The following is a 24,135-nucleotide window of genomic DNA, read 5'->3' on the forward strand; positions in this document are numbered from 1 at the left end:
ATGCTGTGAGGAGAACGGGGGGCTGTGAGGAGAACGGGGGGCTGTGAGGAGAACTGGGGGCTGTGTCGAGGAGAACTGGGGGCTGTGAGTGAGAACTGGGGCTGTTGAGGTAACGGGGGCTGTGAGGGAGAACGGGGGCTGTGATATGAGAACGGGGGGCTGCTGAGGGAGCGGGGCTGTGAGAACGGCTGTGAGGAGACACGGGGTCTGTGTAGAGAGAACGGTGGCTGGAGGAGAACCGGGGCGTGAGGAGAACGGGGCTGTGAGAGAGGGGCGTCCTCGGGCTGTGGGCTGTGAGGAGCGGAGCCGCCCCGCTGTGGTGCGCTGAGGTGGCAAGGGGTGCTGGGGTTCTGTATTCGAGTGTCCCCGGGAGCCCCAGTGCGTGACCCTCTGAAGGGGGCTGTGCTGCGGGGCTGGGGGGGGGGTACCCAGGGGGATGCGCTGAGAGCGGTGCAGGCCTTAGGGAGCTCCTGGAGAAGCCCCAGCTGGAGGGTTAGGAGCTGTGAGGAAAGAGGATGAAGGAAACGTGCCGGATCTGCGCTCGAGAGCTGTGCGGCAACCAGCGGAGATGGATCTTCCACACGGCTGCCAAGCTCAACCTCCAGGTGCTGCTGTCCCACGTCCTGGGCAGGGAGCTGTGCCGCGATGGCAGAGGCGAGTTTGCATGCAGCAAGTGTGCCTTCATGCTGGACCGCATCTACAGGTTCGACACGGTTATCGCGCGCATCGAGGCCCTCTCCATCGAGCGCCTGCAGAAGCTGCTACTGGAGAAGGACCGCCTCAAGTTCTGCATCGCCAGCATGTACCGCAGGAACAACGAAGAGCCCGGCACGGATGAGAGAGCCGGGGATGGGACTGTAGACCTTTCTAACCTGCCCGATGCGCGGTACGCTGCCCTCCTGCAGGAGGACTTTGCTTATTCTGGGTACGAATACTGGACGGATCAAGATGAGCACGTCCTGGAGCCTCACAGCTGCCATGCTTCAGAGGGAGCCGCCGGCCGCCCGCGGCGATGCCGGGGCTGTGCCGCGCTGCGTGTGGCTGATGCTGACTATGAAGCAATTTGCAAAGTGCCACGAAAGGTGGCCAGGAGCATCTCCTGTGGGCTGTCCAGCCGATGGTCAGTGAGCATGGGCAACGAGGAGTCATCTGTATGTGACCCAGCGGAGTCTGCTGGCGCCAGAGGGCCCGTGGATGGGGAGAGCATGGAGGAGGGCACGCCTGCGTCCTCTGTTGAGTCTCTGGACACAACGGTGGAGGCCAGCGCTCCGCAGCAGAAGGATGAAGATGCGGATAAGGGAGTGAAGGGGAACGGGAAATGCGATGATTTTGCAGAGGACCGCACGACCCCTAGTTCATCACTGAGCGGGAACAGGCTGGAGCTGGCCCTCAGCTTGATCAAGGGGTTAGACTACAAACCCATCCAGAGCCCACGAGGCAGCAGGCTGCCTATTCCCATCAAGTCCAGCCTGCCTCCCCCCAAGCTCAGCCGCGACTTGGCAGATGGAAGCGCTTCTGCCGGCTTAGCGTATGCTGGTTCTGGTTTCCTGAATGCAGACAGAAAATCCTTTTCCAGAGCTCCCTTGGCTCTTCCCTTGGAGATTCCTGAACTACAAGAGCTGTGGGACGACCTCTGTGAGGATTATATGCCACTGCGGGTACAGGTAGAGGTCATTGTGCAGCCGTTCGATTGAGCGGCGTTTCTGCTCCTGGCCCTTGGGACAATTAGGCATTCTTCTGTGTTGAGATAACGCAGATAGCCACGTGTAGCTGAGCCAAGGGCTAAGAATAGGCAGCTCAGTCCTTTTTAGGTGTGCTCTCTCCCCTGTGGTTCTCCTGTCATCTGTTTCCTCTTTGTGTTCAGGGAAATGAAGCTTCTCTCCTTGCGAGCTTTCATATTTTCTCCTGAGAAAATGCCAGTTTCACTTCAGCTTTCTCTTTAAGAAGCTGATTTGACTCTTACCCACAACCGAAGGGAAAGTTTTAAGCTTCTGGGCATGTGTTTTCCAGCAAACGTGTTTCCTTTGTGTGCTGGTAATGGTGGATGGCAGGATCCTGCCTGTCACGCTGCCACCATCGCCCTGCTCTGCACGTCAGCTCTCAGACCGTGCCTGAGCGTGCTGCTCTGTGGCACGTGCCCCGAGGAAAAGGTGTTTTCCTTGCGGGTGGATTTGTGCCAGGGGATGACTTCAGGGTTGGTATTCCAGATAATTGGTTTATTTTCTGATCCCTTGGACAGATTCATCCCTTAATGGCAGGTGTTGCAACAAGGCAGTGAACGCTCCTGTTAGCTGTGTGGGTGGTGGTCCTGTGCTGCTCTGTTCTGGCTTTGATGAAACCGTCATTAGGGTGCAGTCAAAAAGCTGAACTTGTAACTCTTTCACCGCTTTCTGTAATGAATAGAAGGCCCCACTCAGCTTCAATTCAGGAATATCCATGTCAGCCTAATTGCATTCGCATTAGCAGCCTTAGTGCTGCCTAATTCTCTCGATAGCCTCGGGGATTAGGAAAAAGCTTGTTTATTACTATGGCAACCGATGCTGTGCTCAATTATGCTTCTTATTCTGCGGGTGCTGCTTCCTGCCCCATCTGCTCAGGCGTTTCCCTGAGCTTTGTGCTCTTCCCATAAAGCTCCGCTCAAGGAATTGCCGGGGCGGGATGGAGGACACTAAAAACGAATCAGCCTCACAAAAGCATTGCCCTCGAATGGTGAATGAAGATGTGAAGCCGGGTGTAGGCGCCGCTCCTACGTGCTGTGTTGCTGACTGCTCATTTTCACAGCTAAGGGTGTATTTACAGCATAAAACCAGGCTCTGTGTGAGCAGAACGCAGCACACTCAGCGTGACGTGGCTTATGCGTGTGGGGTTTTTCATCCTTCTCTTTCAAAGGGTTTGGGGAGCTTCTCTGGGGCTCCAGATGTCCCTGCCACGAATTGTTCCTGCTAGTTGTTTTCCTTCCCATTTTGTGCTATGACCTCATTCAAGCAGCACCTGGCTTAAGTACAGGGTGTGGCATAAGGGAATAGCTCTTCTATTTTTTGATTTTTATTTTTTTATACTATCACACTTCCCTTATTGCTTTGCGAAACTACAGTCCCACTTTACATTTATTGCTGCAATCTGGTGTTCGGGGCACGTAATCCCTTAGATAACCACCATCCTTAGATAACCATCCTCTTGGGCATTTCTCTTTAAACCAACAGTGCTCCTCGCTCCAAGGAGATGCCACTGAGCCCAGCCTTCATCAGGCACACTCACAAGCCACACTTCATCAGGCTGCCTATGGTGCTGTGCTGGCAGCCAGGGAAGCATTGTGCCCTCACAGCCTGGCTTTTATCTGCTGTTTGGTGCAGATGTGGGGCTTAGACAGTGCAGGGATTATTGCTCTTGTTTTCTATACAAGTGCTTTGTTTCAGTTAGTGTGTGCTGACATTGCTGGAGCTGCGCTGAAGGGAGGGCACTGAGAAATGGTTTGCAATTAAAATATCGATTTAGGGATAAAAAACAACCCAATGCTGCATCTGACAAGAGGCAGCTGCAGTGAAGGAGGAGGAAATCGTGGGGAAAGGGAAGTACAGGAGAAAGTATGTCGTTCCCATTGTCAGTGTGTGGGTATGTCCCATGGGTGAAATCTCAGCTGGGGCTCTGAATTTGCTGTGGCTTGTGGGGCTGAAGGGAATTGCAGCACTGGAGCATGGGGAGGTGTGAGGAAGGGCTCCATAGAGCACAAATGGAGGAGTTCAGAGCAGGGGATGACTGCCTGCTCCTGGCAGGAGAGGAATTGAGGGGGAGGATGGAAGGTTGTGAGCAAAGTCTGTCAGAACACAGGAGGGAGTTCAGCTCGGTGCTGGCTTTGTTCGTCTGAAGCTGCTAGCAGGGAATGCAGGGGGTTTCAGGGTTGTTGCTTAGGTGTGGAGAGCTAATCTGTCATCAGCCTGCAGACAGTGGTTAGAGACAGACAAGCTGCTGGGCTCACAGTAAGGGAGTGAGGAGTGACAGGCAGCCTCAGTGGAGCCTTGGGCAGCAGGAACCTCTGCCAAGTCAGGCAGAGGGCAATTAGGTGCCAACCACCACTCTGGGGAAGGCAGATGTGGGCATCATGGTTTTTTGGAGACACAAAGGCCCCAAGGGGTATGTTTGAGCCCACATTGCGAGGGCTGCCAAATGGAATAGAAGCCAGTGCAAGGTTTGAACCATTTCTTTCTCTCTCTTTTTTTTTTTTTTCCCTTTCTGTTTTTTTCTTTTTCTGCCCAGAATCTGCAAGATGAACATCAGAAACCAGCTCCAGGTGATTCTGCATCGAGGGAGCACACAGCCAACCTGTGTGCTACAGAACCACAGGGCAAAATCCAGCAAGTTGAAGCTACCAACCAGGTATTCATTTGCAAACAGCAAATTCAGTGCCTAAAGAGTCTGTTACAGTTAGTATTGAAGGCTGCCCCTGGGCCTCTCCAAAGGCAGACACCTGCAACTTCCCTCCAACCAAGGGTGTGTGAGCTGCCTGGGGATCTGAATGTTGCTGTCTGGAGCTTGAATTAAAAGCATTTGCTTCCACGCCCCCAGCTCTACTGTGTAAATTTCTCATGTTTTATTTTTGCAAATCATGATTTTGAAGGTACTTTCTGCTTGCCTGATGAGCCTTGTGAGAGCTGGTGAAGCAGAGATACAACAGGGCTATTTCCCTGACTTGTTGTTGCTTTTGCAAGCTTTATGGGAAATCATTGCAGAGGATGGTCCCGTCTTCACTTAGCTTTTAAGGCTGTAAGTTGATTTACTAGGAAAGCTGAACTGTCTTAAAGCAGGTCAAAGGTAACGCGTGTTGCAAAGGGTAGATGTTCTTGGTTATGCTCTTGAACTCTAAGGTAAATTATATCCACTGGGAAAACAGGGATTAAATAGGAGAAAACAAACAAAAGCAACAATAAAACCATTGGAACTCAATCTTTATTTGTAATCTGAGGTCATCTGTAAGCTCTTGGATCTGCTCAGTCCACAGAGGTTGACAGAGAAATAGAACAGGGGCAAGGCTCAGTAAATGCAGGTGAAGTGTTTGAACAGTGTAGGGGGAGTGTCTCTTTGAGAAGAGATAACGTGACAGGTGTGTAAACTAATGAATAACAACAAGAGATCATGTGGCTGCACCAGCTTCTGATGAAACTGAGGCTTGATTCCGTTCCAAAGCAGATGCATATCAACTAAGAATGGCAACAAGCAACATGTTTAGAAATGCTAATAAACAGTTTAACAGTTTGCACTGCTCTTATACATCTTGGTGAAAGCAGAGAACTGTCCTAAAACTATTAGAAATAATGTTTCTCTCTTTAGGTTAAAAATATTGTAAGGCAGAAGTGTCTCAGGTTGTAAATCAAAGACTGGAGCTAGTGAGAAGTTCCCCTCTGTAGCCATGCTGTTGGCATGCTGGCACTCCTTAGATTCCTTTGTTCTGAAGCCAGAACTTGAGGCTAAATAATCCAGTGGGCAGCTCAAATGTGCAGTCACCTCTGCCAGCAGACCAGCAGCTGCTGCATCAGTACCTGGGTGATGGAATGAGGCAGCAAGAGGAGGGGCTGAAGGATGGTAAAGGTGCAGCTGTGGAGTTCTGGGGGAAATCAGAAGCAAATAAGCTGTTTTTAGGATGTGTAGCTTCTCTATGTGTGGTGGGTTGTTTTCCTCTTCTTGTTCAGATCTGCTGTAAGTGTTTGAACTGAAGTAGCTCTTCTAGCTCTTCCCTCCTAAGGGAACATGCATGCTAGGAATTGGGTAGGGTCCTGGGCGGTCTGAGCAAGTCCCACAGTACGTGGGAGGCAGCATGATGTGTGAACCCAAACATGGAACCTCCACCCTGCACGTGATGGTTGCATTGGAGGGACTAAAAGCACTGGAGAAGTCTTGTTGAGGAAAGAAGCATTTGTTTATTTGCTGTTCTCCACCCAGCACAAACAGTGCTTACAGGCTTTGGAAGGTGGCTTGTTTGTCTCAATCTGGTAAATAGCTGAGCTGTATGGACTTGAGTTAATGGTGTTTTATACATACCATTCGACCAACATCTTTTTGCATTCAGTTATTACAGGAAAAGCTGAATGAACTGAATTTCGAATTAAAATCTGTACGAGAAACATCGCAGAGACAAGATCATACAATTCAGAGTCTGAATGAGGCCCTGAAGAGCAAGGAGAGTGAGGTAATAGTATAGGATGGGTGGGGTGGACTGGGTTGGTGCTTACTGGAAGCGTGCTAGCTGTGTAGGCAGTGATTGAAAATAAATGCTTAGGATATTTCTGGGCATCCTGAATCTCATTAAACTAGTTCCTGTGAAGCTCTTAGTGTTGTGTGGCACTGATGTATCACAATCCATGCTGCAGGCTTGGAATGGAAGGCTTTATGCTTGCCTTGCCAATGATTATGCTTTCTATCCTTTGACTTGCAGACGGAAGAGCTGTATCATGTCATTGAAGGGCAGAATGAGACAATGGCCAAGCTGCAGGACATGTTACACAGAAGCCAGCTGGGGCAGCTGCAGGTACATCCTGGGAAAGCCTGAAATACATCAGGTTTAGTGCTGCAGGGATTTTGGTTTTTAAATCCCTCTTGTGAAGTGAATCTTCAGTTTCTCTGTTTCTCTCTCTTGTCAGATGTCAGAGGGCACACCTTCCTCCCAGGAGCAGCAAGTGGCACTGCTTGATCTTCAGAACACGCTTTTCTGCACACAGCTGGAGGTGCAGAAACTAAAAAGAGCTCAGCGCCAGAAAGAGCATCAGCTGGTTGAAGCCAAGAGGGCTGCCCAGCTCCTAGAGAGCACGGTACATGAGGAAGAGCAGCAGAAAGAGGCAACCTGGAAACACAACCAGGTATGGCACGCACCTAGTCTGGAAGTCTCCTTAGTTGTAAGAGCTGAGAAACAGTAGTGTAGTCAATACTTTGCTCTCATTCATCACTTCTGCCTACACCAGTGTGGACACACTTGACTAACTCTGTCTTGAATATGGCGTGGAGAATTTTTAGCCTCCTTGGCTTCCTCTCTGGGGATTTAGGATCCTATAGACATGATAAAAGATGTTTTATGGCAGGTACTCTTCTAGCTGTTACAAATGTCTTTTTTTGCAGTGTTACAAAGTTAACATCTGCTGTTGCGGGAGGTTCACTGTTACTGACTGTAAAGCTTTGCTTGTGGCTAGAGTGAAGCATCTAGATGAATGGATTTCCTGGGAAGGGAAATAAATTCCTGCTTCACTATGAAAGTGTATTTTGAGATGTGAAATCTGAAGTATTGCAGAGCATTTCTGACTGCTCTCATGGCAGTCCTTGTCATTCTTGGTTCCTTCGGATTCAGCTACTCTTCACAGGTCTGTTGGGGACTGAATGCCAAGGTGTTTGCTTTTCCTTTGCAGGAGCTGCGTGCTGTGGTACAGCAGCTGCAGGCAGAGCTGCAGGAAAAGGCTCAGCAGATCCAGACTGTGGAGTGGGAAAAGTGCCGTGAGCTGCAGGCCCAAGAACAGAGAGTTCAGTGTTTGAGTCAGCACCTGGCTCGCAAAGAACAGCTTCTGCAGGTGAGATGCAGAAAGACTCAGACTGAGCATAACTAGCCAGGGCCCCTTCTCCTTTGGTATGTGGAGATGTGGAGGTTAGTCTGTAGCTTTAATACATACCCTTAAAAGAAGGGAGGGAAAGAGATGCTCCTGTGCTCCTCAGGTGAGGAAGCTGGCACAGATTTCCACATACCTCAGCTCACAGCATGGTGAGCCCCGACAGGCCCTAGTCAATCAGGTGCAGGTGTTCTAATTCCCATTAGTGTAGTGAATAGATCAGATGCTCAGTCTACTGTCCAGGGGTTTTCTGGACTGACAGCTGTACTGGGTTGTGTGCTACTTCTTCAGGAATCAAGGGAACTTCTGCAATGCCAGCAAAGCTTGGGCAGGAGCTCTGCAGCCATGGATGCTATGCTGGAGAAACTGCAGCAGCGAGTCAGCGACAGGGATGCTGCGCTGGAGGTGAGTGCACTCTGTTAGTAACACATCCCTGTTTTTCATGTGGCTTAATCTTTGGGTTACCATCAACAGTACAGCCCCACACTGCTCTCTTGCACTGACTCCCGTGTTCCTCATGGCCCATTCTTCCAGAGAAGCCTTCTGGAAGGGAGAGCTAAGGTGCTCCATGTAGAACAGTAAGCTGCAGAGCCTTTCTATCCCACGTTGAGTATTTCACTCTTGTCATTCTAGAGAGCAGTAGACGAGAAGTTCTGTGCTCTAGAGGAAAAAGAACAAGAGCTGCAACAGCTCCGTCTCTCAATAAAAGAACGTGGAGGTGACCTGGAGAGGCTGCGCAACGTCCTGTCCAGCAATGAGGCCACCATTCATGTAAGTCCTTGTACTAGGGTGTGTGTAGGAATCCAGCCTGGCTGCGATGTGGAGCAAGGCAAACCTTCATGTGATTGCACTGTCAAGGAGAGTAATTGTGAGGTGTTGGCTTCCTCTGTCCCTGTGTGCTGGGCAAGTTCCCAGGGCTCTTGTGTTTCTGGTCTGGATGTGGATGTGAAAGTGGTGCCTGGCAAGGATGGAGATGTATGTCTTTGTGCAGGGTAAAGTCCCTGCCCCTGATTGAGCTCCTTCTGTTGTTTGTCCTTAGAGCCTGGAGAGCCTCCTGAAAGCTAAAACACTGGAACTTGAGCAGATGTCAGCAACCTGTGAAAATCTCCGCTGGCTCAAGGAAGAGATTGAGGCCAAATCCTGCAGCAGGCAGAAGGAGCAGGAGGGGATCATCCAGCAGCTGCAGACTTGCCTGCATGACAGAAACAAGGAAGTGGAGGTAAGGCCTTCACTTAGATTTCCAAGCCAGTTCATCTGCAGAGAGTGTGGTCCAAGGCCAGAGCCTCTTGGCTGCCTGCTGCTCAGCGGTTTGTAGTGCCTTGGAAACTGGCTGCTTTCAGCACATGTGAATAACCTGTGCTTTCTTAAACGTTGTTGACTCAGCTCCATCTGGACTGAAGAGCTGTTTCTCCCTGAACAGGCTGCAGTTTGTTCATAGTAACGTTTCTCCATCTCTCCCTTCCTCTCCTTTTGTTCAGGAGCTGACAGCAACTCTACTGTGCAAGCTGGGTCCAGGACAGAGTGAGGTGGCAGAGGAGCTGTGCTTACGTCTTCAGCGCAAGGAAAAAATGCTGCAGGAGCTTCTCAGTGACAGGAACCGTCAAGCTATGGAGCATGATGCTGAAATCCGGGAGCTGCTGCAGGCCATGAGCACCAAGGAGCAGTGGAGCAAAGTGAGTTGTGTGCAGTGCTGCAGTGGGGATGCTGGGGTGGATGATTCTGCCTCGTGTTAAGCATATTGAAGCCTCTCTCTAGCTACTGGAGTTGCTGAGTGCTGGAGAACCACCAAGCTGCTTTTAGGTTGGTCACATTATGATAGGAGCACTTGTAGCAGTGTTCAGCTGTGTCAGTGTTTGTGATGAGGAAGGAGGCTGGGATCCTTTTGGGTGTTCATGTTCTCAGGCTTGAGGCAGTTGGAGGGACCATGGGGTGGGGGGTGGGGGGGTTGAGGGTTGCTACTTGTATAAGTCTGTATTACCAGACCAGAAAGAAAGACTCGACTATTTCTTGTGTAGATCAGAACTCTGAGGAAGCTTTGCTCATTGTGTTGCAACTTACACTTCAGTCAAACTGCTGCAGGATCCTGGGCATGTAATGCCACAATTCCTGCTCTGCCTGCTCTTGCACACTGTATGCAATTTAGTGTTAACTGAGATACTTCACATCAAGTTTCCTTTCACAAAAAAAGAGGAGGCTGAAAGGCCAAACTCTCTCCTCTTGTCTCTCTACTGCTTTTTTTCCCCCCCCCCTTCTGAAGGGGGGTGAGGGAAGCAGAGCAACTTGTTCCTCTGTAGGTAGAGAGGCTGTAGATGTCTGGCAAGCCAAAGTGAGAGGACTGCAGTGGAATCACTGAGTGACCAGGAGCAGTAGCTACCAGACTATTTGAAGAATGCTTTTGTTATCAGTCAAGATGTTTTCCTGTAGTCTCTAAGAAAGCCCGGTCTTCCCCTATTTTTTTTTCTTCCTCAATCAGGCCACTACTGAGAAGATGGTGCATGCTTTGGCTGAAAGAAACTGTGAGTTACAGCTCTTGCGCCAGCATGTGTTGAGGAAGGAGCCTGTCGGGATCCAGGCAACTGGTACCAGTCTGCTGAAGCAGGACAAGCAACAGCCTGTACAAGTAAGGATCATGTACAGTGTTTTTCCTGTGGCCTTGGGGCTCCAGAGGGAGCTTATTGCCACGGGAGGAACTGAGATAGGGGAGTGCCACAGGGAATGATAGTACTGAAAGTGGGATTAGGAAAGAGGTTTAGGAGGACAGAGGAACTGAGGAGCAGAAATGTTGCCTGGACACTCTGACCTTGATTCCACTGGCTTTTGTCACTCAGTGTCACTCTTGTTTTGATCAGGCAATAAGCACAAGTGAGTATGAAAAAAATCCACCTCCTGACCTTCCAGCACTGTCCCAGTCCTTCCTTGGGCTGGGCTGTGCTGCTTTATTGTAATCCCCTCCCTGACATTGTCACATTCTGGAGGGGACAAGGGAGCTAATTTTAGGTCTCACTAATTCTTGGCAGAGCCTGCTGGGTGTTTACTGTCTCTTCCACAATTGGGGTTGGTATTTTTAAAGCAGCTTTGCTAAAAAACCCTTTGAGGCTGAGCACAACTGTAAGGCTACATAAGCCCTGTTCCTGCTTGAGCAGCTGTTAATGGTTTATCGGTGAGATGACATGTTGAACGCTCTTAAGCAGCTGCAAGCAGGTGGCTCACTTCTATTCCCAGGATGAAAGTGAGCTCTGGAGACATCCCAATATGTGATATTTGGGCCAAGCTTTATGTTTTCCTACCTGCACAGTTCCTCTGGGCCACATCTTTGGATGAAGATATAGGTCTGTGCAGAATCTCAGTTGAAAGTTGTAGTTGCTTCAGTTGAGCAAAACTTGCTTAATCCTGACTATAATGAAGCTTACTGCCAGCAGCCTCTTAGTGAGAAATAAAATAAGGCTAGAGCCCTGTTGCCCAAACATGCAGCTTCCATCTTGTGTGCAACTCTCTTGTCCCTGCTGTCTGACTAGTTCCTGTTATTGCTTTGTCATGTTTTAGAGGCATCAACAAAGCAGCCAGCAGATTTGCTGCAGTCCTAATGGGCCCTGGGGTAGCTGTGAGGTTCTCTGTAAAGGTGCAAACGTGGAGGTTTTTGTGTTTTCAGGAAATACTGCAAAGAGCTTGTGGAGCTGCAGCCCTTGCTGGACCCCCACAGCAGGACAACAGCTGCCTGACAGAAGAAGGTGAGTGACAGCTTCTCTCAAGGTCCTCAAACAAGTCAGGACTTTTTTGCTGTGGGGTAAGCATGCTTACATGAAGCCATTAGAGAGTGACGAGCTTGGAGCAACAGCAAGTGTGTTGAAATAAAACTGTGCCTCTCCTTTGGATGAAGGTTCACAGATGTCTTGGGGGTGGGTGTGTGGAAAAGAGAGAGATTGATTTAAGGTGAGTTACTTCTTCATTGCAAGAAGTTTTGTAGCGTTCAGGGTAGGGATTTTGACTTAGTGGTTCAGATTAGAATGAGAATAATGCAGCTGGTTTGGGTTGTGCCTTAAGATCAGGACATGTCATATTTGATGGAGTGAAGACAGGAGGCCTGGGGTATTTCTATTGTCTTGGGCTGCTGTTTAAGAATTAAGTAGGGAAGAAAGGTGTTTAAGAAGAGGTGGTGTGGTGGGGAGTGTAATCATTGTGGACTGGTCTAATCTTGCAGTCAGAGGGAGCAGCTGACATATGGTAACACTGCAGTAATCCAACTGTCCTTGCAATTGCAGCATCAGCAGCAGAACTGGAGAAGGATCTTGCTAATGCCAGAGAGGAACTGGAGCTAATGGCAAAGAAAGAAAGGGAGAGCAGAGTGAGTTTGTGCTGAAGCCTGTGGTGGTCTTCCTGCCTGCAGGGAACCCTTGGGCTGTCCCTTATAGAGATTTTGGACCCCCCCTCCCCAACATGAGTGTGCCTCAGTGAGAGATAGGGCAGCACAGTGGGGTTTTACCTTTCTGAAGTTTTTCATACTCTCCTCTTTTGTACCTAGCGGGAGCTTGCTGCTCTCCAGTCTGTTGTGACCACGCAGGAGGAAGAGCTGCAGGTGCAGGCTTCTGATATAGAGTCTCTGACCAGAACCATCCAGATCAAAGAGGACCTCATCAAGGTGAGGTAACATGCTTTGCTGGGTCAGCTTCTTCTGAGATGGCTGCAGAGGTGTCTCTTCTTTCCCCACATCCTGTCCTTCATGGTTACTCATTTCCAATGAATGACAAGACATCAGAAACCAAGCTGTAGGCTTGTTATGATTATCTATGACCAAGTATGTCTGCTAATGCAAGGAACCTCTTCAGAGTAACATGGCTGTTTGTGTATAGTTTTGCTTTTGGTTTGCCTACAGCCCTCCGATTTGGGCCAGAAGTTATGGGCCCCAAATCTTGAGAGTGTCATTATTAGACTTTTTGCTCCTTGCTTGCAACTTTCTTGAGCACTTTAAACAGATGTTGTGTTCCTTCCTAATTCTTGCTTCAAGCAGTTGATTATGGTTAATACACACTGGATACATTGGCATTTCTTTCTTAGGAGACCAGGGTCTTCTCTAACACTGGAAAAATGTTGGTAACTGCATTCCATGGAGGGTCACAAGGTTCCAGCTGTCCTTGTTATTGATCCCTTCTCCACAGATCCCTCCTGCCTCTTGCTTTTCAGGATCTGCAGATGCAGCTGGTAGATCCTGAAGAAATTCCAGCAGTGGAACGGCTGACACAAGAAGTGCTGGTACTTCGTGAGAAAGTGGCCGTAGCAGAGTCGAGAGGACAAGAGGCTACTGGAAACAGAAGGCAGCAGGTAGTGTGTCCTGCAGGGCAAGTTTGAATGTATTTGTGTTTTATCTGGTGCTCAGTTATAGCGCTTTATTCTCAGCTGTTGGATATGCTGAGGTGTGCATGTTCTTTAAAGCTGGCTGCATATAATATAGGGAAAGCAAAGGATTGGTTCCCTTTTTTGTCTCAAGGGTATAGACTTTTGGGGGATGGTGTCCAGGGTTGGCAGTACTTGATTGCTTCAATACAAGCAGGAGAGGTGTTGGTGCATCTGGTAGGGGAGACCACCATATCCCTGAGCAGCCAGTACCTTTGACTTATGTGTTACATCTTTTCTGTTCTCTCTGACCAGTTGTTACTGATGCTGGAAGGGCTGGTGGCTGAGAGAAATCGGCTAAATGAGGCTCTCCAGGCAGAGAGGCAGCTCTACAGCAGCCTGGTAAAGTTTCACACACACCCAGACAGGTAAGCAAAGCTGCTTTGGCTCCATGCTGCCCTGTTTTTTGCCGGGATTTGTGTGCGTGGGCCAGTGGGGCAACTCCTGAAGCAATGATTGTTTTAGGAGTCCAGATCTTAGGCTACCTCTTTTCCTTAAGGAGATTGCAGTGGCCAGCTTTAAATGATACATAACCTCCTCCCGTTGCTGTCTCTTGTTCAAGCCCTGAGGTTTCCATCCCCGTTCCTTGGCTTACTCAGTCCCTGCTCAGTTTCCCACACACATTTGGCCATATTTCAGAGGCTGCCGTTTTCACCCTGCCAAATTCCTCACCAACTGCTGGGTTGATAGAGATGTGTCTAGGCTCTTATCTAGGAGGCTGTCCCACAGTTGCATACCACTGCATTCTTTGTCCTCTGTGCTAATCCCCTGCCCTTCATGGGGCTGCAGCCTCTGGGATATTTGAGCTACCTGACTGCAAGAGAGCACGTACATGAAGTGCTTTGGTAAGTACTGAAGAACAGCTGTGACTAGGGGTCTCCTACCATGAGCTGGAGCCTTTTTTGGGGATGGCTGGGCTCTGGGGAGGCTGTGATGTGAGGCAAGAGGTGTCCAAGCCACCTATGGGAGTGTGCAGGGCCTGCACCTGCGGTGAGTGGAACTCCTGGATGGAGGAGCCGGTTTGGTGTGTGTGCACTTGCTGCACCTATCTAACACTGTTCCTTTCTGTGTGGTATGTCTGCTTAGCGCTGCGAGAGACCGCACTCTGCAGGTGGAGCTGGAAGGGGTCCAAGAGCTGCGGGGACAGCTGGAAGAAGCTCTTGGAAGAAGCTTGGAGCGTTTGAGCAGGCTGGACACACAGGGCCCCATAGGAGGTGGGGAACAGGAGCGTGTGAGAGTCCTACCCCAGCATGCCTTCTGAGCACTAGCGCTCGCCCGCCTGCCACGGAAATGGTTCACTAACTGAGCGAGCCTGTCTCACTGACTCTGGGAGGGTTGCTTTGGTACTTAGTAATGGTACGATAGAACCGGTGCAGGGTTTTTTGTTTTTTGTTTTATTTTTGAGCTGCTTTGGAAATGGCGATCAGTGCAATTCACCTTTGTCTCATGTATGTTCCTGTCTGACTCACCCCGGTGCCCACTGATGTATTTGCACATTCAGATCATTCCATTTTAGTTGGTTTCCTTCCATTTCCCTTCTCCCTACCCCATGGGCCAAATAAAGATTCCCTTTCTCTGAAGGAAACGCCAGATGTTCTCTCTCATCTCCCAAGTGCATGAGTGTGAATTTTTGTATTCCCTCCCTGCTTTTCTACCCAGTGACATCACCCTCTTGGGTTGATGGCTACTGCCACAAAAGGAGTGTGTGGAGATACGGGTTCCAGAGCCAGAATTCGAGAAGGGCTGCAAGACCCAATGGCACTTGTGTAGGGTTTCTTCCACAAGTATCTGAGCATAGAACCGATAATTAGTCATGTTCAAACCAAATCCTACTCTAGCACTGATTGCACTGATTAATTTGTTCTTACCCCGATTGTAAGTTGCCACGGTCTGGCTTGAAAGTGTCTTTGCAGGATAGTTTTCTCCCTGCTGTAAGAGCCTGGGCTGTGTCTGCTCCTGTCTATAACGTGCACGTCTCACGCACAGGCTCCACCTGCCCACTGGACAGGGCCTTCCTCTGCTTTGCTAGGGACCAAGTGCACTTGGAACCACTGTGTGCAATTTCTAGGACATCTTTCACCTCCCCCTGGGAGCACTGGGGCTGGTGTAAGAGCAGATATGTTTCCAATGTCCAGCACTTCCCAAGTGTTTGGGTTGGCTGCTTCATACGGAATCACTTCCCAAAGTGCCAGGGGCAGAATTTGTACCTCTGGATATCTGTTCCTGTTTGCTGAGGAAGCTGAAGCTGGAGCAGAAGAGCTCCATCTTTCTGAGCTGTGACTTCTGGACCTGTAACCTCTCTGCTGTACAATCTCCTTGTGACTGCTTCAAACATTGTGCAACTCGTGCCTTGCACCACTGCTGAGGTCTTCCCTGGCTCGGCCAGGGACAGGAGGCAGCACAGCTCTCCCTTCACATGCAGCAGGTCAGCACCCCTCGGGGGCTACACCTGGCTACATGGTGAGTTCATCTGTCCTCATGTGGCCTGAAGGGTCACAGCTGGTGCTGCTGGGCAGCTCTGGTACCTGGTTAGCCTTGCTTTTCTTGCTTCATCTCATTCTCATCCTCTCAGTTGTCTGTGTAGGATCACCTTTTTCTCCTCCTGCCGCTCACTTTGTAGGAGCCTTTATGTCTCTTTCCTTTCCTTCCTTGCCCTCCTCCATCCTGGTTCTGCTGTCTGCCTGTCTCTTGGAGCCCAGGGCCCAGTGTAAGCTGCTTGGCCTTGGCTGGTGCACTGGCAGCTCCCAGCTCTTGTTACACTCGTGTTTTGCTGCAGATCTGTCCCTGCTGCTATCGCTGATGTTAAGTGATGCAAAGGGATCACTCTTAAGAAGGGTTATCCCAGGTTTTCTACCGTGTTCCTTACAGGCTTTGCTTTATCCTTTGTATACCTGTCTTTGCACTCTTCTTCCCAGCAGAAGGACCAGCTTGAGAACCCCATGCCTAGGAACACCCCTTTGAGCTGTGCAGTGCTCTGTGCTGCGTCACAGCTTTTTGTGGAGGCCTTTCCTTTCTCACCCTGCTCTGAAGGATGCGAAGATTTCCACTGCAGCCAGTGCTGTTATCCTGCGCCTGTGGGCAAATCCTACATCCAGTAACCTTTCCTTCAAGCACAGGAGCCTGTGACACACAACGCTCAGGGTGCATCGCTTGTCCCTTTTACAAGCGGTACATGGAGAGTTGAGGAGCCCTGAATTTGCACCCTGGGGTGCTCCTGGTTCTGTGGAGTGGTCAGACACGTGGTGAACATCTCCTGTACAGGCTGCTCTGCTTTCCTCAGCATCTGCCTCCCCTCTTTTCCTGCCTCGAGGGAGTGGAGTGGCTGTCGGTGCCTCTCCTTGTTGAATGGACTCTGCCACAAGGGGCACTGTCTACCCAGGCTGGGAATCGCTCCTTGTTTATTTATTTATTTACTGATCTATTTATTTAGTAACCTCCTTAGGGTTGCTTTTCATGCGTGGGTCTCCTGATTGTACCATTGTTTAGGTGCTGGGGTACACACGGTGCTGTGCCTCCCTGCTGCATGGTGTGTTCCTGGCTGGTCCTCAGCTCTTCCTTTAATAACCATATGCTGGTTTCTACTTTGCTTGTGAGGTTTAGCATCTCCTCTGTGTTCCCTATCCATGCACAGCCTTGTGTGGGAGCTTCAGCTGTGATAGCATGGGTTTGCCTGTTGGCTAAGTGGCTATGGCTTCTGCAGGGCTTGATGGAGGCTGCAAAACCTGGCCCTGTATGGCTGTGTGAACTGTCCGGGCTCTTATCTCCCTGGGGAGGGATGTCACTGTCCTGAACCATTCCCATCCAGCAAAGTAGGCTGGGCCCTGCAACTGGGAGGGAGGACAGTGAGAGCGAGTGAGCTAATGCAATAAGACACTGGGAGCAAGCAGAAAAGTGTACCCTCTACCTGAATCAGTGTGGCAGGATGGCCCCCAGCCCCCTGTGCACATTTGTGGTGTGTTGTTGCCCCTGTGTACCAGGGTATGGAACACAAGTGACCTTATAGCTGTGCTGTAGCTTTACAAGGCCAGCACGTGTCATACAAAGAACCCAGTGGTACACATAGCGGTGGTGCTGGGGTGGGATGAGCTGTGCAATCCCCTGCATGGGCAGTTGCACAAGGTAGTTCAGGGCAAGTCACAGGGATGGAAGGGAGACCTTCATCTTTCTGGGGTGCCCCAGCATGCAGCATGTGCAAGAGCAAGCACCTGCCTCAGGGCTGCCTGTGGTGACCGTGGGTACTGCTGGGGACATGTGGATGGTGGCAGTACTGCTGTTGCCGCTGGTCTGAGCACCTTGCTGTCTCTTAGGTCAGGCTGCAGGGACGGAGGTTGATGATGCTGACTTTGCCAGCACTGAGGAAGAGGTGGCTCAGCAGGTAAGCATGGGCAGCATGGCATGGGGAACAGGGGTTATAGAGCCAGGCATCGTGCCACTTTCCAGTCCCTTTGAAAACGTCTCCATCTGCCTTTGTTCCTCCAGACTGGTTCCCAGACTCCTAAGGAAAGCAGAGGCACTGAGAAAAACAGCACAGCCCCTGCCCTGGCAGAGAGGGACCTGCGAGCAGAAGAGGAGCTGCGGGAGCTGAAGGCACAGCTGGAGGAGGCAGGCTTCTCCTCTGTGTCTCACATCAGGCAAGAGCCTGGGGTGTGGGAGATGGCGGGTGGGCGAGGGGCACCCCACGTTCTGGCTGCTGCCCGCCCTTCACAGCACCACATGCTCCCCAGGAAGGCGATGCTGAGCCTGTACCTGGAGAATGCAGAGCTGAAGGAGCGGATGGGTGAAGCCACGTCACTGCTGGAGAGTGGGGAGCAGGAGGAAGCTGGGCTGGGCAACCCTCCATCACCAGAGCCCTGCAGGATGCAGCGGAAGGGCCGCAATGTCCTTGGGGATGGCCAGGGGCTGCTGGCAGAGAGGGGAGCCGTGCCCGCCAAGCGCCCTGCGCTGGAGGCACAGTGCCAGGATGATGCGCCCAAGAGACTGTGCCCCAGCAGCCCAGGTGGAGGGGATGGGAGCCACGTGAGTGCTGCGGCCATGGGATTGGGATGGGGACAGGGATGGAGCGGTGCTGGGGGGCTCACAGTCCCATCTCCCCTCTGGCAGGTGGAGGGCATGGTGCCCTGCAGAAGCTGGCCAGGGCTGGGTGTGGAGCAGCATTCACAGGTGGCACAGAAGCAGTGCCAGGAGCTGCAGGACAAGCTGGCTGCCACCGAGGCAATGGTGCAGGCGCAGGCTGAGCAGCTGGAGAAGTACCACGTCCTGCTCCGTGAGTGGAGGAGTGGGTGGGATGTTTGCCCAGCTCAGCGTGCCCTGTGCGTGCACCCAGTCTGCAGGGGGTCCCTGAGCTGATGGGGTGATGTCCAGCAGGTGAGCCCCACGCCCAGCAGCTCAGCAAGCACGTGCAAGTGGACTTCCAGGACCTGGGCTATGAGACGTGTGGGCGGAGTGAGACCGAAGCTGACCGTGATGAGACCACCAGTCCTGGTAAGGAGAGCTAGGGGCACTGGGGGGTCCTTGTGCCTTGCCTGCCTGGCACAGAGAAGTGACACTGTCTCCTCTGCAGAGTGTGAGGAACCAGATGTGTTCAGCGAGCCCAGCCTGGGGGAGGAGCTGGGCTCCCCATGCCGCTCAGGAGTGCTCAGGATGGGCAAGGCTGCCCTAAAGGCTGCGGCCCAGCCGGACGTGGGAGCCCTGCGCCAGCACATCCAGGACCTTAAGGCACAGCTGCTCAATGCCAACAAGGTGATCCAGAGCCTGCAGCGCCGTACCCGCTCCATCTCTGTCACCAGTGGCTACACCTCGGGCACTGAGCGACCCCCACTGTGCCCCACCGTGCCAGTCTCACCACCCCACAGCCTCACTGATGAGGATGAGGGCTGGCAGTCAGACAGTCATGGCACCCTGTGCCCACAGCGCGACCTGGAGCACCTGGTGCATCGCGTCTCACTCCTCGAGGCACAGCTGCCTCTTGCCAAGCCTGGGGGGGGCTTCCCCAGGGAGCTGCAGTCTGCTACTTGGCCAGGGTATGGCATGGGCACGTGGAATGGGGATGGATGGGGGGCTATGGGAGGTTGCAGGGGTTGCCTGAAGTGGTTGCTTGCAGAGTCCCAGGGCTGGATGGTGTGCGCGCATCCATGGCACCTGTCCGTGCCATGTAATACAGGCAGCTCTGGAGACCCCTTTTTTCCCAACCCTGTAGGAAATACAACTCACTGATCCAAGCCCAGGCCCGGGAGCTCTCCCACCTGCGGCAAACACTGCGTGAGGGCCGTGGAGTGAGCCGCAGCCTGGCCCAGCACCTGCGTGATGCCCTGCGCTCCTTTGAGGAGCTCCTCCGCGGCACTGACATCGACTACTACCTGGGCCAGGGCTTCCGGGAGCAGCTGGCCCGGGGCAGGCACCTGGCCGAGAGGCTCAGTGATAAGCTGGGCACCAGTAAGTGCCTCTGGGGACACTGGGTGCTGTGGGGCACAGGGGAATGGGAAGGGATGATCTGATGGGTGCTGTTATGAGCTGGAACCATTTGGATATGGGAGCTACCTGCCCTGCTCTGGGCTGTTCTGCTTGGGCTGTTTGGGGACAGGCAGCCCAGGTTCTGAGAGGACACTAACCAGTCCCTCCTTGGTTGGTTTTGTTTTTTTTCAGGGGATCGACAAGATGTGGAAGATAAACCTAGCCACGAGGTCCTGGCACTGAGGTACAACCTCTCCTAGAGGGACACCCTGAGGGTCATTGCTGCTTTTGGGATGGGGGTCCAACAGTGCTCTGGGTGGCTGTGCTGGGGGTGCCACTGCTCTCCTGGGCTTGGCATCTCGTGGCCCTGCACTACAGTGTGTTGCTGTGGTGGACAAATTACCATAGAATCACAGGGTTGGAAAGGACCTACAAGGTCATCTAGTCTAACCATCCTCCCATTACCATTGCTACCACAAGCTACTAAGCCATATGTTGTAGTTCCTGATGGATGTGGCACAGCAGGGAAGGGCTGTGCAGGGTCACTAGCCTTGCTGATGGGCTGTCTCTGCAGGCTCAGCCGGGAGCTCCAAGAGAAGGAGAAGGTGATTGAGAGCCTGGAGGCAAAGCTGAAGGAGCGGTGTGAGTCCCCAGGCAGCAGTCACCCTCCCTCTGAGTCATCGCGCTCTGCTACCAGCACCTCCTTTGTGTCTGATGTTCTGGAGCCCAGCTCCGATGGGGAAGCAGCCAGCGAGTGCAGCCAGTGCCCCGAGGAGCCCTCCCGACTCCCAGGTACCACTAGCTGGGGGCACGCAGCCCTTCTGCAGCTTGTGGCTGGAGCACAGAGCCCAATGCTAACACCCCTCTTCATCTCACTCCTGTCTCCAGGCCTCCACTTTGACTCCTTGTCCAAACCCAACAATGTCCCCCTGCCAGCACCGGCACCCGCTCACTCCTTCCTGCCCACTGGACTCCCTGCATCCCTGGGCTGCTGTGGGACCCGTGCTTGCTCCCTGGCTGAGGCACAACAGGAGCTGCAAGTGCTCCAGAGGCAGCTGGGAGAAAGTGAGCATGCACCCCTGGCGTGGGGTTGGTCCTTCCTGCCCTGCTGTACTGTGCTGCATGGCCCATGGCCCCCCGGACTCAATGTCCTTCTCCCCAAGTCCCAGCACTCTTGCAGGGGGATGATGGGGACACATGGCTCCTCTTGTACACCCTTGAAGAAAGGGAGGGTGGGATGAACACCCCTTGGAAAGGGCTGCTTTGGGTAGTCGTTGGGTAGGAGAGAGACTGAGGCTTCCCAGCTTGTGTCATGCGATCAGCACACACTGGGAGAACCTCTGTTACTTGGGGTGAATGGGAGACAGTGGCTGCACTGATGGGCACAGCAAGAAGCAAGTGGAGACAGGGTTTGTCATCCCAGTTCTTCCTCCCTGCCCTCTCCTTTTCCTCACCGCTTTGCCCTGTGTGTGCAGGTGTGACACTGCCAACAGCAAAACCCACAGCCTCACTGGGTCCCTTTGGGGAGGCCGGAAAGCCAGCAGCATCACTGTGCCAGCATGGCACTCTGCAGAACCTATTCAAGCCCCCCGCCCTCTGGGATGTGCCAGCTGCTGTCCGGCTTTATGGGACACTGCCATCAGGGTGCCCAAGCAGCCAGAAGCTAACAGGTATGAGGAGCGTTGGGAGCTTGGGAGCATCACTGCTGGGGAGACTCAGCCTCAGAAGGTTCAGGGCAGGGGGGGCAGGTGGTGGGCATGGTGTGGGGTGGGCAGTGTGTGTGTCATGGAGACGTGTCCCTGTGTGTGCAGGGGCAGACCTGCTGGAGGAGCACCTGGTGGAGATCCGCAGCCTGCGCCAGCGCCTGGAGGAGTCCATCTGCACCAACGACCGGCTCCGGGAGCAGCTCGAACGCCGCCTGGCCTCCACCGGGAAGCCCAGTGGTACGGCACAGCATGCGGCCATTGGGACTGTGCTCCCTGAGTGCTCACCCCTTGCATATCGTGGTGCTGGGGAAAGGAGCTCAGCACCTGCCCCCCTCTGCAGGTTTGCCCAGTGACATCTATGCTCAAGGGCCGGAGCTGGGGCTGCAGCTGAGCAGGGAGAACCAGGCACTGCGTGAGGACAACCGGACCCTGCGGCTGCAGTGTGACCAGTTCTCTCGAGGTAGGGTTGGGCCACCTGTGTCCTAGAGGGGAATCGCTGAGCAGGGTGACGCTGACGTCTGTGTGTCCCCAGAGCTGGCACGGGTGCAGGAGGCCCTCCTGGCTGCTTGCTCACGGGTGCGGGAGGCAGAGGCTGAGCTGGGCCAGCGGCGTGGGGAGCAGCGGAGGCTGGCAGAGGAGCTCAGCAAGCACCAGGAGAGCATCCGGCAGCTGCGAGACGAGAGGCTCTCTCTGCAGGAGGACAAAAACAGGTGAGGTCTGGGGATGGCAGGGCTGGGCATTGTGGCTGGCTCCGGACCTACATGTCACCTCTGTGCAGGCTGCAGCACACAGTAACGCTCCTGCAGCAGCAGAGTGAGGAGCACCGCCTGCTTCTGCAGGCCCTGCGCACAGAGCTTCGTGTCTATGAGAGCCTTCCCGGCCCCACCACCGAGCCCCGTGCAGGTACCAGCACTGTGCCCAGCTCGGCAGCCCTGCTCCTGACCTTGGGGTGCAGGCAGGGAGGGAGGCCCCCAGCAGCCGCAGCCATCTGCAGGGCTCAGCTGGATCTTGTTCCAGGCTGCTTCCCATCTCCTCCTGTGCGGGATGTTGGCACCAGCTCGGTAGCTCCCTTCTCTTCACCACGCTCTGACACGCTGATGCCCCAGCATACAGTTGGTAGGTAGCTGAGCCCTCCTGCATGAGTGCTCCTCAGACTGAGATACTCACGGTACCCTTGCTGAGCTCAGGGCATTGCTGCAAGCGGAAGCAAGCGCTGCTCCTCACCAGCTCTGCTTTCCCTACAGAGCCGTGTAGGGCCAACCCTCCAGTGAAGAAGAGCAAGGGACTGGCAGGGGCTCATGTTGTCGGGCACCTGGACACCTACCATTCCCTGGAGCAGCACGTCCTGGAAGGAAAGGCACTGGCCCATGAGTTGATATGCCTGACACGCCCAGCACTCGGGCTGTCCAGCACAGGAAAGGAGGTACAGGGCGGGCAGGGTGGGTTGGGGGCCTGCAGCAAGCAGGGCTCTGCCATCTACTCCATCTGCTCCATGGCTGCGGGCATACCAGGCTGCTACCAGGTGCAGGTGCTGCTTTGGGTGATTTAGGGTTGGATCCTTGTAGCACACTCCCCATGGCAGGGGAGGGGGATGGAGATGCTCCAGCAGCACCTGCTCCCGCACCCTTTTCCCACAGGTCCCGGGATGCATAGGCACAGGGCACCTCTGGGGCAGTGCCAGCACCCTGCACCGCATCCTGGAGGAGTGTGCCTCGCTCCTCACCACCTTCTGGAGCACCGTGCTGCCCGTTGGCCCCGCTCAGCACCAGGGCAAGGTGAGCACCATGGGGAGCCATCAGGGTGAGCGGGCTGGGTGCTCGCTGCTCATGGCATACGTCTCATCCCAGGAGCAAGCGTTACAGAGTGAGATCACAGCACTGCGTGCCCAGCTCTCCAAGAGGGAGGATGCTCTGCAGAGCACAGCCAAGCAGCTCCACAGCATGGCCCAGCTCAAGGACAGCATGGAACAGTTCATAGTCAGCCAGTGTATGTGGCACGGCCACACTGGCCTGGTACCCTTGTGCCTGGGGTCACCCTGTGGCACAGGGACCTTGCTGACTCTGTCCCTCTGTCCCTCACAGTGACCAGGACTCACAACGTGCTGCACAAGGCCAGGACAAATCTGGAGGTGAGTCTGCCCTGGACAGGGCTGGATGCCCTTCTCCTGGTGAAAGTTTCTGGGCCTCAACTGGGGCTGGGTACAGATGGCAGGCAACAGAGGGTAGGGTGAGCCCAGCATGCATTGGTGTGGGTCCTGCGGGCTGCCCCCACTCCTTGCATCCCTGTTCCTGGGGCATGGGTCCCTGAGGGCTATGCCCCCATTCTGTGTGTGCTCTCTCACCAGGTGAAGGCCCAGCAAGCCCTGCCTGTTGCGTGAGCCTCAGGCTGAACGATGGGAGCAATGTCCCTGGCCACACGATGGCCCACACTGGAGGGCTGGAACGGACAGGGCTCAGGGGTGCCCAGCGCTGCCCCAGGCGCTGCTGTTAGTGGGTTTGGACTCCTGTGGCAGTTGTGTGCCCTTCACCTGCCTTTGCTTGGCATCGCAGCAGCTGGCTTGGGCTTTGCCTGCCCCATGCTTCACTGCTTGCCCCCTTCCACCCACTGTGCTCAGAGCAGGGTGTCACAGCCCTCCAAGCCGAGCACTTCTTGCCCCGGAACTCAGTCTTGTGTGTAACCTTGCTGCATAACCGCTCCTGCTCATGGATGTATGTATATATATAGAGAGAGAGGTATAGATATTGGAGCTGTGTTTCAGGGTCCTCTCTGGGCATGTCAAGGCCCCAGCATGGGAGGAAAATGTAAGGAATGACACTCTTCAGTCTCTTCAGTGGCCTAAGAATCCCCAATAAAGGTTTCCTTTGGGTCCTGGTGTTTGCAGCACACCTGTCCCTGCGGCTGTGCCCCCTCCTGTAGCCACCTCGGGGTCCTGGTGGCTGTCCCAGGGGGTGCACCGTGGCACAATAATGGTCTCACTGTTCCCAAACACCCCTCCAACACCAGGCCAG

The 24,135-nt window shown here is 53.3% G+C and overlaps 1 protein-coding gene across 3 annotated transcripts; it reads left to right on the forward strand.

The window, feature by feature from the left end:
• Nucleotides 1-426: 426 nt before the first annotated feature.
• LOC107317105 (myomegalin-like) lies at nt 427-24,007 on the forward strand. 3 transcript variants are annotated; one of them, XM_032446102.1, is made up of 38 exons: nt 427-1,664; nt 4,255-4,374; nt 6,062-6,181; nt 6,428-6,520; nt 6,633-6,848; nt 7,389-7,547; nt 7,875-7,988; nt 8,217-8,354; nt 8,623-8,802; nt 9,062-9,256; nt 10,057-10,203; nt 11,233-11,311; nt 11,843-11,925; nt 12,103-12,219; nt 12,762-12,899; nt 13,227-13,339; nt 14,058-14,185; nt 17,279-17,346; nt 17,451-17,602; nt 17,696-17,987; nt 18,072-18,234; nt 18,333-18,452; nt 18,532-18,991; nt 19,168-19,403; nt 19,614-19,665; nt 19,996-20,213; nt 20,310-20,486; nt 20,897-21,091; nt 21,233-21,364; nt 21,468-21,587; nt 21,660-21,837; nt 21,906-22,030; nt 22,145-22,243; nt 22,372-22,550; nt 22,765-22,902; nt 22,975-23,113; nt 23,209-23,255; nt 23,472-24,007. In XM_032446102.1, exons 1-38 carry the CDS (start codon nt 516-518, stop codon nt 23,502-23,504), a joined length of 6,612 nt encoding a protein of 2,203 aa, XP_032301993.1. In that variant the 5' UTR covers nt 427-515; the 3' UTR covers nt 23,505-24,007. The 3 variants fall into 3 exon arrangements, with proteins under 3 accessions (XP_032301993.1, XP_015724854.1, XP_032301994.1); XM_015869368.2 differs by having other exon boundaries at nt 428-1,664; nt 18,336-18,452; XM_032446103.1 differs by lacking the exons at nt 17,279-17,346; nt 17,451-17,602; nt 17,696-17,987; ... (16 more) ...; nt 23,209-23,255; nt 23,472-24,007 and adding an exon at nt 15,890-16,557 and having other exon boundaries at nt 430-1,664.
• Nucleotides 24,008-24,135: the final 128 nt, after the last annotated feature.

This window comes from Coturnix japonica, chromosome 8 (genome assembly GCF_001577835.2).
Source record: "Coturnix japonica isolate 7356 chromosome 8, Coturnix japonica 2.1, whole genome shotgun sequence".
Classification (NCBI taxonomy): Eukaryota; Metazoa; Chordata; class Aves; order Galliformes; family Phasianidae; genus Coturnix; species Coturnix japonica.

What these genes read in the sequence shown, in the direction of transcription:
- LOC107317105 (XM_032446102.1), top strand. Translation starts at nt 516, where the DNA reads ATGAAGGAAACGTGCCGGATCTGCGCTCGAGAGCTGTGCGGCAACCAG. An exon ending in CAACCTGGAAACACAACCAG is followed by an intron (nt 6,849 to 7,388) that starts GTATGGCACGCA and finishes TTTCCTTTGCAG; the next exon opens with GAGCTGCGTGCTGTGGTACA. An exon ending in ACAGTTCATAGTCAGCCAGT is followed by an intron (nt 23,114 to 23,208) that starts GTATGTGGCACG and finishes TGTCCCTCACAG; the next exon opens with TGACCAGGACTCACAACGTG.